Below are 12,995 nucleotides of genomic sequence, written 5' to 3'. Positions count from 1 at the left end.
GGAAAGAAATTCCACAAATTAACTTTTAATTGTTAATTGAAATGCATTCCAGATGACTACCTCACGAAGCTGGTTGAGAGAATGCCATGAGTGTGCAAAGCTGTCATCAAGGCAAAGGGTGGCTACTTTGAAGTATCTCAAATATAAAATAAATTGTGATTTGTTTAACACTTTTTTTGGTTACTACAATATTCCATATGTGTTATTTAATAGTTTTGATGTCTTCACTAGTATTCTACAATGTAGAAAATAATAGTACAAATAAAGAAAACCCTTAAATCAGTAGGTGTGTCCAGACTGGTACCATTTGTGTGTGTGTGTGTGAACACCTAACCTCTGCGTATCTCTACCTGTGTCTGGTCCAGGGGTACCGTCAGAAGGACTCGTACATGGCCAGCCAGGGTCCGCTGCAGCACACCATCGAAGACTTCTGGAGGATGATCTGGGAGTGGAGGAGCTGCTCCATAGTCATGCTCACTGAGCTGGAGGAGAGAGGACAGGTACAGAGGGATGGAGGGAGGACACAGCAGAGACAACATGTGGAGAGGGATGGAGGAAGAAGATAGAGAGGACAGGTAGAGCGGTGTGAGAGGGAGAATGGAGGCCATAGGAAGGAGGAGATGGGCAGAAAGGAGAGAGCACAGTGAAGAATGGGGGCCATTGAACCAATCTGACGACAGTGTGTTCGCTAAGCTCAGTCATGCCAGTAAAGTATGTTATTACTGAGAACAATGATTGGAAGAGAAACGTCTCCTTATTGGTCTGTTTCCTGGTTCTGTCTCGTGATTAGAGGATCATTCTCTGTTAGTTTAAATACTTCCTGGAGCTGATTGCAGAGTGCCATCAGATCTTTGTCTGTCTGTCTCTCTCTCTCTCTCTCTCTCTCTCTTTGTTTATCTTTGGGAAAGGGGATACCTAGTCAGTTGTACAACTGAATGCATTCAACTGAAATGTGTCTTCCTCATTTTACCCAATACCTCTGAATCGGAGAGGTGCGGAGGGCTGCCTTAATCGACATCCACGTCTTCGGCACCCAGGGAACAGTGGGTTAACTGCTTTGCTCAGGGGCAGAAGGACAGATTTTTACCTTGTCAGCTCAGGGATTCGATCCAGCAGCCTTTCTGTTACTGGCCCAACCCGCCAGGCTACCTTTGTCTGTCTGTCTGTGAGTGTCTGTCTCTCGCTAATATCTCCATCTATCTACCTCTCTCTCGCTCTCTTCCCCCCTCTCTCTGTAGGAGAAGTGTGCCCAGTACTGGCCCAGTGATGGGGTGATAGTGTGTGGGGACATCTCCATCGAGCTGAAGAAGGAGGAGGAGAGTGAGAGCTACACTGTTAGAGACCTCCTGGTCACCAACAACAGGGTGAAGACAGAGGCCGCCTCGAAAAACACTAACACCCCAAGCAAATGTCAACAAGATTTGATTAGTCACTTCTATGTGTCTTCAGTGTGTGTTTGTATGTGTGGGCAGTGTTTACCCCTCCACCCATAAATCATCATTTTACATCATCTTTGAGAACCAATAACTACCAAAATATAAACTAGAGAGTCAGGGAGAATCGGAAATTTAAAAAAAAAAAATGGCATGGCATGGGGCTGTCATTGATTTTGTAATAATATTTGAGTCACTCAGATAGCATAAGACTGCCACTACCCCGCTAGGCTAACTTTGCCACCGCTGCTGAAAATATCCCTTTGGGAAACACTGGTGTTGGGCGTGTCTCTTCCTGTCTTACTCTTTCCTTTCTCACTCTTTAGGAGAACAAGGCTCGTACGGTGAGACAGTTTCATTTCCATGGCTGGCCAGAAGTGGGCATTCCCAGTGACGGGAAGGGAATGATCAACATCATTGCTGCGGTCCAGAAGCAGCAGCAACAATCTGGCAACCACCCAATCACTGTCCACTGCAGGTAACCTACACCTAATGTTTTAACAATTTATCATATCTTGTGTGTGTGCCTAACCACAGCTAACCTTTGTGTGTGTGTGTGTATGTGTCAGTGCGGGCGCGGGGCGGACGGGGACCTTCTGTGCCCTGAGCACGGTCCTGGAGCGGGTGAAAGCTGAGGCCATCCTGGACGTCTTCCAGACCGTCAAGAGCCTTCGACTGCAGAGACCCCACATGGTGCAGACACTGGTGAGGACACTCTGTTACACGACACCGACATACATGATGCAGACTGTTACACTACTGTTACACTATCTGAAATGGATGTTGCAGTTTCACCAATTAAGGATTCCAGCTTTAATGATATGCGTTATAATAATGCAATTATTCAACCTGAGTTTAGCCAACTGTACAATGCATGGGATGCACGTGATGCAATTGCGAGTTACAAGCTTAAGAACTCGCATTGAATAAATATGCCTTCCTGTATTTTGGAAATTTTACAGTTATTTCGGTCAGTGCTCACTGCTAATTGCTCACGCTAAATGTCACACTGTGAAAATATGGAAAGTATTGTGAAAACGGTGCTGACTTAAGTTTCTACCTAGAGCTCAACCAAATTTTTTGGGGGTCATATATCGTTTTTTGGGGGGGGGACAAAACGTAGTGATTCTGATATATCTGCCGATATACTGTTTTTACAGCGGGGAAAAAGTTTTCCCACACTGAATTCTCATAAATTCAGAACAGCGATTACTCACCTCGAACTGGACGAAGATTTTTTCTTTAATGAGTCTTCTCCGAGACCAGGCCCAAATCCCTGTCATTCGCTTGAAGAAAAGACGGAAATATACCACAAGATCGGGGTGCCTAGACCACCTTTACTCCATATGCAGAGATGAATACAAAGCTCTCCCTCGCCCTCCATTTGGCAAATCTGACCATAATTATATCCTCCTGATTCCTGCTTACAAGCAAAAACGAAATCAGGAAGTACCAGTGACTCACTCAATACGGAAGTGGTCAGATAACGCGGATGCTACTCTACAGGACTGTTTTGCTAGCACAGACTAGAATTTGTTCCGGGATTCATCCAATGGCATTGAGAAGAATACCACCTCAGTCACCGGCTTCATCAATAAGTGCATTGGTGACGTCGTCCCCACAGTGACCGTACGCACATATCCCAACCAGAAGCAGTGGATTACAGGCAACATCCGCACCGAGCTAAAGGCTAGAGCAGCCGCTTTCAAGTAGCGGGACACTAATCCGGACGCTTATAAGAAATCCCGCTATGCCTTCAGACGAACCATCAAATAGGCAGAGCGTCAATACAGGACTAAGATTGAATCCTACTACACTGGCTCTGACGCTCGTCGGATGTGGCAGGGCTTGTAAACTATTACGGACTACAAAGAGAAACCCAGCTGCGAGCTGCCCAGTGACGCGAGCCTACCACCATAATCCCTGTGCCCAAGAAAGAAAGTGAAGGTAACCTACCTAAATGACTACCGCCCGTAGCACTCACGTTGGTAACCATGAAGTGCTTTGAAAGGCTGTTCATGGCTCACATCAACACCATCATCCTGGAAACCCTAGACCCACTCCAATTCGCATACCACCTCAACAGATCCACAATGACTCAATCGCCTTCCCACCTGGACAAAAGGAACACCTATGTGAGAATGCTGTTCATTGACCACAGCTCAGCATTCAACACCATAGTGCCCAAAAAGCTCATCACTAAGCTAAGGACCTTGGGACTAAACACCTCCCTCTGCAACTGGATCCTGGACTTCCTGACGGGCCGCCCCCCAGGTGGTAAGGGTAGGCTACAACACATCTGCCACGCTGATCCTCAACACGGGGGCCCCTCGGGTGCGTGCTTAGTCCCCTCCTGTACTCCCTGTTCACCCATTACTGGCAATGTGGTGCCAGGACAACAACCTCTCCCTCAGCGTGAACAAGACAAAGGAGCTGATCATGGACTACAGGTAAAAGAGGGCCGAACACACCCCCATTCACATCGACGGGGCTGTAGTTGAGCGGGTCGAGAGTTTCAAGTTCCTTGGTGTCCACATCACCAACAAATGATCATTGTCCAAACACACCAAGACAGTCGTGAAGAGGGCACAACAACACCTTTTCCCCCTCAGGAGACTGAAAAGATTTGGCATGGGTCCCCAGATCCTCAAGTTCTACAGCTGCACCATCGAGAGCATCCTAACTGGTTGCATCACCATCTGGTATGGCAACTCCTCGGCATCCGACCGTAAGGCGCTACAGAGGGCAGTGCATATGGCCTAGTACATCACTGGGGCCAAGCTACCTGCCATCCAGGACCTATATACTAGGCGGTGTCAGAGGAAGGCCCCAAAAAATGCCTCTGCTACCGCACGGCAAGCGGTACCGGACTGCCAAGTCTAGGTCCAAAAGGCTCCTTAACAGCTTCTACCCCCAAGCCATAAGATTGCAGAACAAGTAATCAAATGGCCACCCGGACTATTTACATTGACACCCCCCCCCCCCCCCCCCCCCCCCCCCCCCGCTTTGTTTTTGGACTTGCTGTTTATCATCAATGCATAATCACTTTAACCCTACCTACATGTACAAATTTTCTCGACTAACCTCTACCCCCACATATTGTACCGGTACCCCCTGTATATAGCCTTATTTTATTGTTACTTTTTATTGCATTTTTTACTTTAGTTTATTTAGTAAATATTTTCTCTTTCTTGAACTGCATTGTTGGTTAAAGGATTGTAAGTAAGCATTTCACGGTAAGGTTGTATTCAGTAAGCTGTTGTATTCGGCGCATGTAACAAATAACATTTGATTTGAAAAGAGCAATTGTCCAATAACTATGCTTCAAATGTTGATTTCATACATTGTGACGTTTATAAAAACTAATTGGCAGACACTCTTAACCAGAGTGATATCGACAGTTTTTTCACCTAGTCGGCTTGGGGATTCGAACCAGCGGCCTTTCGGTTACTGGCCCAACGCTCTTAAGCGCTAGGCTACCTGCAATATTTTTTATTTAACCTTTATTTAACTAGGCAATTCTTATTTACAATGACGGCCTACCCCGGCCAAACCCGGACAACACTGGGCCAATTGTGCGCCGCCCTATGGGACTCCAAATCACGGCCGGTTGTGATACAGCCTGGAATCAAACCAGGATCTGTAGTGATGCCTCTAGCATGCTTCTAGCACTCGGGAGCCCAATAATGACACGTCATGAATGTCACAAGTGTTCAGATAAGCATGAGATTCCCTTTATTCATCCTATTCATTGAATATCGGTTTAATTATGGGCCGATAGCGATATAGCGGTAAACGGCCAATATCGACCAACAATATAGGTTTGACTCCATTTCTACCATACCAGCTTTGTTGTCAACAACAAATGTAAACACAAACAAGATTATATGAACTCATCAACAAGCTCTTGACTCACCACGTCAGAAACTCACCTCTGTCCACGTGTTCTTTTTCCCCCCCATATTTCTTTCCTCTTTATGTGTTCACCGCCATATAAGATACTGTGTTGTGTGTGTGTTCACATGCACAATTTTCTCTACTGTCTTTTTGGACAGCATTTAAAACACAACTTTTTCAGTGACTTAGAATAGTTTTGCAATTCCATTTGTGTGCAAATGAATTTATCTTGGTTGTATATTTAGTAGTATCCTTTTTAATCATTATTGTGATGTTCTCCTCTCTGTTTTAGGAGCAGTACGAGTTCTGCTACAAAGTGGTCCAGGAGTATATTGATGCCTTTTCTGACTATGCCAACTTCAAGTAGGGACAGACCCACACAAGGGACGGACATCCATATACAGTCATAAAAACAAAGCAAACACACGTGTACCCGACGGAAGCAAAGAAACTGGTCACGGCTTAGATGACTGGACAGCCTGTGTGCTAGAAGGAAAATGGAAGGGAAGTCTTGTGACAGAGCAAGTGCAGCGCTGCAGTGTACTGGAGGGAGGGAGGGAATATCAGAGATGATGCCTTGAATATTTTGTAATATTGATCTTGTTAATACGGCCCCCTTGTCCCAATCTTTCCCCATCCAGACATCCCCCAATCATGTACATATACTTAGCCTGTCACATTTTGTTGTTTTGTTTTTTAGACCTTTTTTGCTGCAATTTTAGGGTGAAGTTATAATGTATTTTATTGGTTTATATAAATATATATGAATATAAATTGGACACTTGAGGCTAATGTCAAAAATTGCGAATTGAGGGAATGATGTTGGTGTTTTTTTTATTTCTCTTGTCTTTTGTTTTTTATGGTTCAGTGACTGAGACTTACGTGGTTGATGGCTTCATCTGATTCAGGCTGCAGCTTAAAGCTGATAGGTCGACCTCAGAGGAATTGATTTACACAGCCAATCAGAATTCTTCTGTTCACACGAACGCACACACGCTACAGCTGGCCAGAAGCACATCCAGAATTGGTCATGATGGCTTTGCTAATCACATGGTCCAAACTCTTTCGACTAGTTTTCCGTTGAGTTCACACAGAGGTCAATGAATCATGGCAGGACTGAAGGCGTAGCTAGCCACATATCTCCAATACATTGTGGCTTTGCTGTGTTTGTGTTCAAGGACCTAGGAAACGCTGTAATTTAGGTGGTCTTATACATGCTGGGCGTCAGTGGATTATATGTGTGTAGAAAGTTTAGGGAAGTTGAAGTTTCCCATACTGAAAAGATATCAAACGTCAAATATATTGAAATGTAAGGAGCGTGTTGAAGATTTGGCCAGCAATGCATTCAAAATAGCCTTTGCATAATAATGATGAGTATGAGGTTGATATGTTGCCACAATATAATGATTCTTTCAGAATGACCCTGTATAAAACTGTCGATTTTGGGTGTATGTCCATATATCTCAACATATAGTAACCATGCAATTACTGTGCATTTCCTATCTTTGTTGCATCATGGAAATGAACCAATTCTTATGTATGTTTTCATATTTAATTGCTTACAGTTGGAATGGGGGAAAACATGTCCTATCTCTTATTTACGCGTCATTCCATTTACTTGTTTGTAATCTATTGGGTATATTTCTTTTCGGTATAGGTTGGTTGAGAAGATTACGTCAAAATGTGAAGACCCCCTCTGTTTTTCAACTGGGGCCTGTTCAGGGTGATGAAACATTACAGAATGTTCAGATAGAAATGTATTGTGTAGAACATATATGGTTGTCATATAGAATAGAAATTGTCAGCTCTTCATTATATTTCTATCTGCACCATTTAGAACGTCTATCTGTTAGTGTTTTATTGAAATAGAATTCAACGCCAATGAAATAGAATTCAACTCCGATGTCACATACTGAGAATTTGTTATACTTTAATGCTGTTGCTTTGATACTCCCACCCTCAAATGGATAAATTGTTAATTTTAATATTGAAATGTGTGACATGATGGAATGTTTGCAGTGATTTTGTTTTTCTCTTCGGAATGGCTGCCTATAAGGACAGCTTGGCTAGAAACACACGCTATGGGTTTGTGGATGAGGCCACCCTCGGGCGTACCTCAGTCTTTAGTTTTTTTTTTTTTTGTAATGAAAGATAAATGATGTCAGTTAGCTAGCAACAAGGTTGAGGTCAATTCCATCTCTGCTTGGTCAACTCAGGAAATGATTTAAAGTTGTCGGGGGGGGGGGGGGGGGTTCCTGTACGGGTTCTTTCAATGTATATACAGTTCATTTCAGTTTGTCTACTTAGTTGGTTGAGTGCAAATGGAATTGACCCCGCCCCTGGTCTGTTAGCCAATCACAGCTACTAATTGCCCTCAAAGGATTGTAATAAACAGCGTGTGCGCGTGCGTAAGAGATTCTCACCCACTCCGCCACAAACCCAACCACCCCACTCACTTGATATCTGCAAGGTTTGAGTGTATGAGGGGTAACTGACATGAGGTTTTAGCTGTCAATTGTGATCAGGGATTATTGGTCAATTATAAGAGCTGCCATTTTGATCCCAGTTTCTTCATTGGTATGTGGAGTTGACAGCACAGGAGGCTGCTGATGGGAGGACGGCTCATAATAATGGCCGGAATGGCGCAAATGGAATGACATCAAACACCTGGAAACCATGTATTTGATACCATTCCCCCAATTCCGCTCCAGCCATTCCCACGAGCCCGTCCTCCCCAATTTAGGTGCCACCAACCTCCTGTGGTTGATGGATATGCTAGAGAGCCATGAAGATATGCCAAGCCTAGTTGATGCCAAACGCATTCTCTTATACACAGATGGCCCTATTTGTACGGTCATAAAGATTCAGCATTGTTTTGTCATTAGGACATAAGGAAAGCCCACAGTCTGTAGAAAAATACCTGCACAACTCCTACTGTTCAGGAGTTGGAATGGATTGGTTTAGCTTCTCCCTTTTCTATATTTTTATAGGTCGAAAGGAAAGAGCACAATCCAACTCTGTCGTGATTGAATCATATGGGATCAGGAAATTAGAAATAGTCTCTGAAACTCCACAAAAGAAAGCACCAGTATTGACAAATTGTTGTTATTGTTGAATGTTCAAATGCTTGAACAATTGGCGCCAAAATAAAAATCAGAACCGGTGATGCAAAGGCCAGATGGGTAACATGACCCTGAGATAGTAAATTACTTGGCAACTAGGGTTGCAAAATATATATATATTTTTTATCATGGTTGAAGAATTCTAGGTGGGAGGATTCCCTTGCAGCTTATTCCCTTCTGATTACAGGATTTCTGGAAAAAAACAGATTTTTGTCTTTAAAAAATAATATTTTGCAACCCTCATGTCAGCATTTAAGAGGGCTTTTTAAAGACTCTGGTTATGGCCTCTAGTTCTGACTTGTTCTATTAGGTTAAACCACAGGACATAGATAGCTAGGTAGAGATTTTCAAACCGGATGTCTCACTTAGACCAGTCACTTAAAAAAATACGGTCAACGTCATTTCAGACCGTGTTTCATTCCAAAGCATCTCAAATGCCCATGTGTTACAATTGGTGCCATTTTATTTTCCTTCCTGGATGTTTGGTTGTGTTAGATCTTTGTAATCGTCAGGGTGGGCGTTTGCTAGAAGGTTTGCTGAATGTAATCACCTGTCACCAACAACACTGTGCCAACCACCAACACTAGTGACTTAAGGCTTTACTCTGGAAAGTGCCGCACAGGTTGATTTATATGGAAAATATGTTCCCTGCGCCTCTCCCTCGGTGAGTTGATTGAGTGTAGGTGTATAGACTCTTGGTAAACCAGTATCATTCTACAGATTAGTACATCTATTTGGCCCCTTCCCACTACTATTTTTGAGCCATTGTAGATAACTTTATCGAGAAAGCACCTCTATACAAAGCCCTGAAACCGTAGCTGACGCTTGGCTTTGTAACACTGAGACCAAGATCAGGGCCTTTTATTATCCTGTTCAAGTTCATGATCCACCAGCCTCCTTTCCATTTCATGCTGTAACGCCAGGTTCCATTCCAATCAATCTCCATTGCTTTGTTTTGAACCAGCTTTGTCTTGGCTCCATGTCTTCCTTCTATTCCACTGAAGTGCTGGACCCTTGACTATTCCATCATTATGTCCCCTAGTCAGGTCCTCTACCTAACCTTCACCCACTGTAGTGGGTAAAATACATTGCCCTGAGTTATTCCAACCACAAATCACAATGACATTGTTTACTGGTTATTACAGAGGACAGCCAGGTGCATCCGGGCCCTTGTTCCACACCCCTGCTGGCTGCCGATAGAAATGTGATGCAACACCCCAGTAATGTAATGTCCCTGTCTGAGCAACAGGGCACACCTTTCTTCAGAGATGGAAAAAGCGAGCGAGACAGACTGGAGGAGTGGGGCTTCTTAGGGTTCAACCAGTCTCTCTGTCTCTCCCACCTCTAAACCTGTCTCTCCCAGCCTTAAACCAGTCTCTCTTGCCCACCCCTAAAACTCTTTCACCCCTAAACCTGTCTCTCTAGCGACCCCACCTCTTAAACCTTTCTCTCTCTGGCGACCCCACCTCTTAAACCTGTCTCTCTCTGGCGACCCCACCTCTTAAACCTGTCTCTCTCCTCCTGATCCTGTTTAGCTGTCCCTTGGATGTCTGTCTCTCGGTCTGTCTGTCTGTCTCTGTCTCTCTCTCTCTGTCGGTCTGTCTCTCTTCTCTCTCTCCTTTCTTTTTTTTCTTTCTTTCCTTCACTTAACTCATATTTCCTTCCTCTCTTGTTCAATTTGCCCCTTGGGCTGGTTTTGTCTCATCGATAACCGGTCACTGCCCCACTCCCTTCTGTACATAATGTAGGGTTATTTATATTTAATTCCTGTCTGCTGCCTTGCTTTTTTTCTTTGCTTTTTTAAAGAAAATGTACATGAGTTGTACTGGGACAATTTAGAAATGTATTAGATATTTTGTTTTTCTTGATATTTTTTTATTTGTTATTATTATTGTCTTAAGAAAATCCTATTTTTTATTTGCATCTTTTGTTTTCTAGTGTTTTATTAAAATGTTGAATATATGTATATATAATTATATATATGATAAAATGGTATATAATTATATAATGCCAAATGGCCTTTCTAAGCAAGATATTGTTTAAACCTAATAAAATGCTTGAGATTTTGTGTTGTTTGTTAGCTACAGCATTATCTGGTGAAATTTGCAATAGTTACAAATGTTCAGTGGTAACACCAATCCCAACATCAATACTATAATCTTCAATACTGGAATTGAACCAAGTCCTCTAACCTGCGTTCTGTTCAGTAGGGCAATCCACAGCTAAACTTTTTATAATGGAAAATGGAAATCTGTGTTTTGATAGGTAACGTTACAGGCCTCCCCTTTATAATTACATTTCGAAACGTTTTCTCCCTACTGAACACAACCATGTTCTGAGACTATTTACACTGCATGATGATGATTATGTGCCCCAATGCACATCCAGGTCATGCACTGTTATTGAGTTTGTCTGGACTGGCTTTTCAGTTAAGAGTTTAACCCTTACCCTCAATCAAATTTATCTTTTTTTATATATATATATATATTTTTAACTAGGCAAGTCAGTTAAGAACAAATTCTTATTTACAATGACGGCCTACCAAAAGGCCAAAGGCCTCCTGCGGGGACGGGGGCTGGGATTAAAAATATAGGACAAAACACACATTACATTACACACTGCAGCAGGGGTTGTGGTGGAATGTGTGTGAAGCAATATGTTTATTTTTATTTGAATGTTATAGTAGTCCATAATAGTTGAGGCTGCTGAGGGGAATACTTCACCTAATAATAGCTGGAACAGAGTGAATAGAATAGCATCAAACACATGGAAACCATGTGTTTTATGTATTTGATACCATTCCACTAATTCCGCTCAAGCCATTACCACGAGCCCATCCTTCCAAATTAAGATGCCACCAACCTCCTGTGGTCCATAACCAGATAATACATTATCTAGAATCTACAGCTTGGAGTAAGCACTTGATTGAAGCTACTTCTGCAGGAATGGGAGGATTCTGGACCTGGAAGCAGAGGCGTCATGCCCACAGGGGCAGGTGCCCCCTCATATTTTTAAACAGGACAAATCTATGTTTTGATTTTGTTTCTATAATACAACTAGCCACCTAGCAATTTTATGATGTTGGCTTTGGGAACCTATCTGGGCTCGCTAATCTCCTAACCTCATAACTAGCTACCAAGCAGCCATTTCATGCTATCAAGTTAGAGTAGCTAGCTTGTCTATTTTAGCTTGCATGCCTGCTGGCAAGCAATTACTAAATGTATTGAATAAGACTCGCATTCCTTTCCATCTCTTACCCAGATTTTAGCAGAGATGCAAAGAATCATATTTATTTTCTTTAAAAAAAGAACCACCAGTCAGTAGGATAGACAGCTTTAGGTATGCTTAGATATGCAGAAAAATAAACATAAGCATAATGATTATGGCTCTAGGTTGCAGGAAGAAAAAAAATGCAGGTGTTTCCAAATTCTCCAACTTCCACCACCCAGCTATCCTTACGTACTTTGTGCCCCCACAGATTTTTGGGGTGCATGACACCCCTTCCTGGAAGGCCACTCTCAGTGCAGGGTTTTGTTCCAGCACTAACACACCTGATCCAACTAATCATGGTCTAATCTGATAGTGATTAGCTAAATCAGGTGTGTTAGCGCTGGGCTGGAACAAAAGCCTGCACACCCTGCTATAGCTCTCTCCGGGACTGGAATTGTCCATCTCTGCGAGATCCAACTTGACGGTCCCACACCCTTGATAAGGTCCAAGGCCCCTATTCACATCATCTAAGAGTAGGAGTGCTGATCTAGGATCAGGTCCCCCCTCTTCATTATGGTTTAAAAGGCAAAACTGACCCTAGATTAACTGATCCTACATTCTACTCTAAGACGTTTTGTGAATAAGTTATCCGCTTCCGTTGGCGGGTCGTGTCTCAGGAAGGTTTGGCAGGCGAGATGAATTCTCCTCTGTGACTCATGCACCGCACCGTCATGTCCTCCTTCTTCCTGCGCCCTCCTCGCATTGGCAGCCCCGTGTCAGTCAGCAGATTAACTAAGTCAACGGCGAGAAGACATGCTGTCAATCAACCGCCAGATAGGAACTCCCCCTATGCATTTTAAACATGAATTTGCCAGTCCCCAATTGATACCCCCTCACCCAAACCAAAAGGCCTGTCAGACTGGAATTAAGAGAGATGGTGGCGGCTGGTGTGTTTGCCCGTGCTCGTGTTTGCTTGTCATCCGGTGTCCCCATGGTCAAAGTGTTCTGGCGGTCACTCGGGTGTGATGGAGGGTGCGAGACAGGCCACTGCACCACTTTAAGCAGGGGCAAATACAGAGGAAATTAGATTTGGCCTAGGTCAGTGATCCTCAACCCCCAGTCTGCAGACCAACACTGGATCCTGGAATGTTGTTGACCGGTCCCACAGACTGTTAGCGAAATTACAGTTCTCGAGTGCTAGTTGTAGGTGTCCCTCTAAGCAGGAAGGACAACCGGTTGCCAGTCCCTGGTAAAGTAAGGACGGTAGCTTGCCGGTCCCTGATATAACAAGGTTGAGAAACATTGAAGATTCAATGTGTTCAATCTTTGTTAG

The 12,995-nt window shown here is 43.5% G+C and overlaps 1 protein-coding gene across 3 annotated transcripts in view; it reads left to right on the top strand.

The window, feature by feature from the left end:
- LOC120065386 (receptor-type tyrosine-protein phosphatase alpha-like) overlaps positions 1–7,554 on the top strand; it is a 54,519-nt gene extending 46,965 nt beyond the window's left edge. For all 3 annotated transcript variants that reach the window (XM_039016362.1, XM_039016361.1, XM_039016360.1), the window contains exons 19-23: positions 366–500; positions 1,239–1,364; positions 1,760–1,911; positions 2,003–2,138; positions 5,623–7,554. In XM_039016362.1, the coding sequence (XP_038872290.1) occupies positions 366–500; positions 1,239–1,364; positions 1,760–1,911; positions 2,003–2,138; positions 5,623–5,697 (624 nt within the window). In that variant the 3' untranslated portion in view covers positions 5,698–7,554. The remainder of the gene's footprint in view (positions 1–365; positions 501–1,238; positions 1,365–1,759; positions 1,912–2,002; positions 2,139–5,622) is intronic.
- The last annotated feature ends 5,441 nt before the right edge of the window (positions 7,555–12,995 follow it).

This window comes from Salvelinus namaycush, chromosome 20 (genome assembly GCF_016432855.1).
Source record: "Salvelinus namaycush isolate Seneca chromosome 20, SaNama_1.0, whole genome shotgun sequence".
NCBI classification, from domain to species: Eukaryota; Metazoa; Chordata; class Actinopteri; order Salmoniformes; family Salmonidae; genus Salvelinus; species Salvelinus namaycush.
This window is presented reverse-complemented; position numbering and strand designations above follow the sequence as displayed.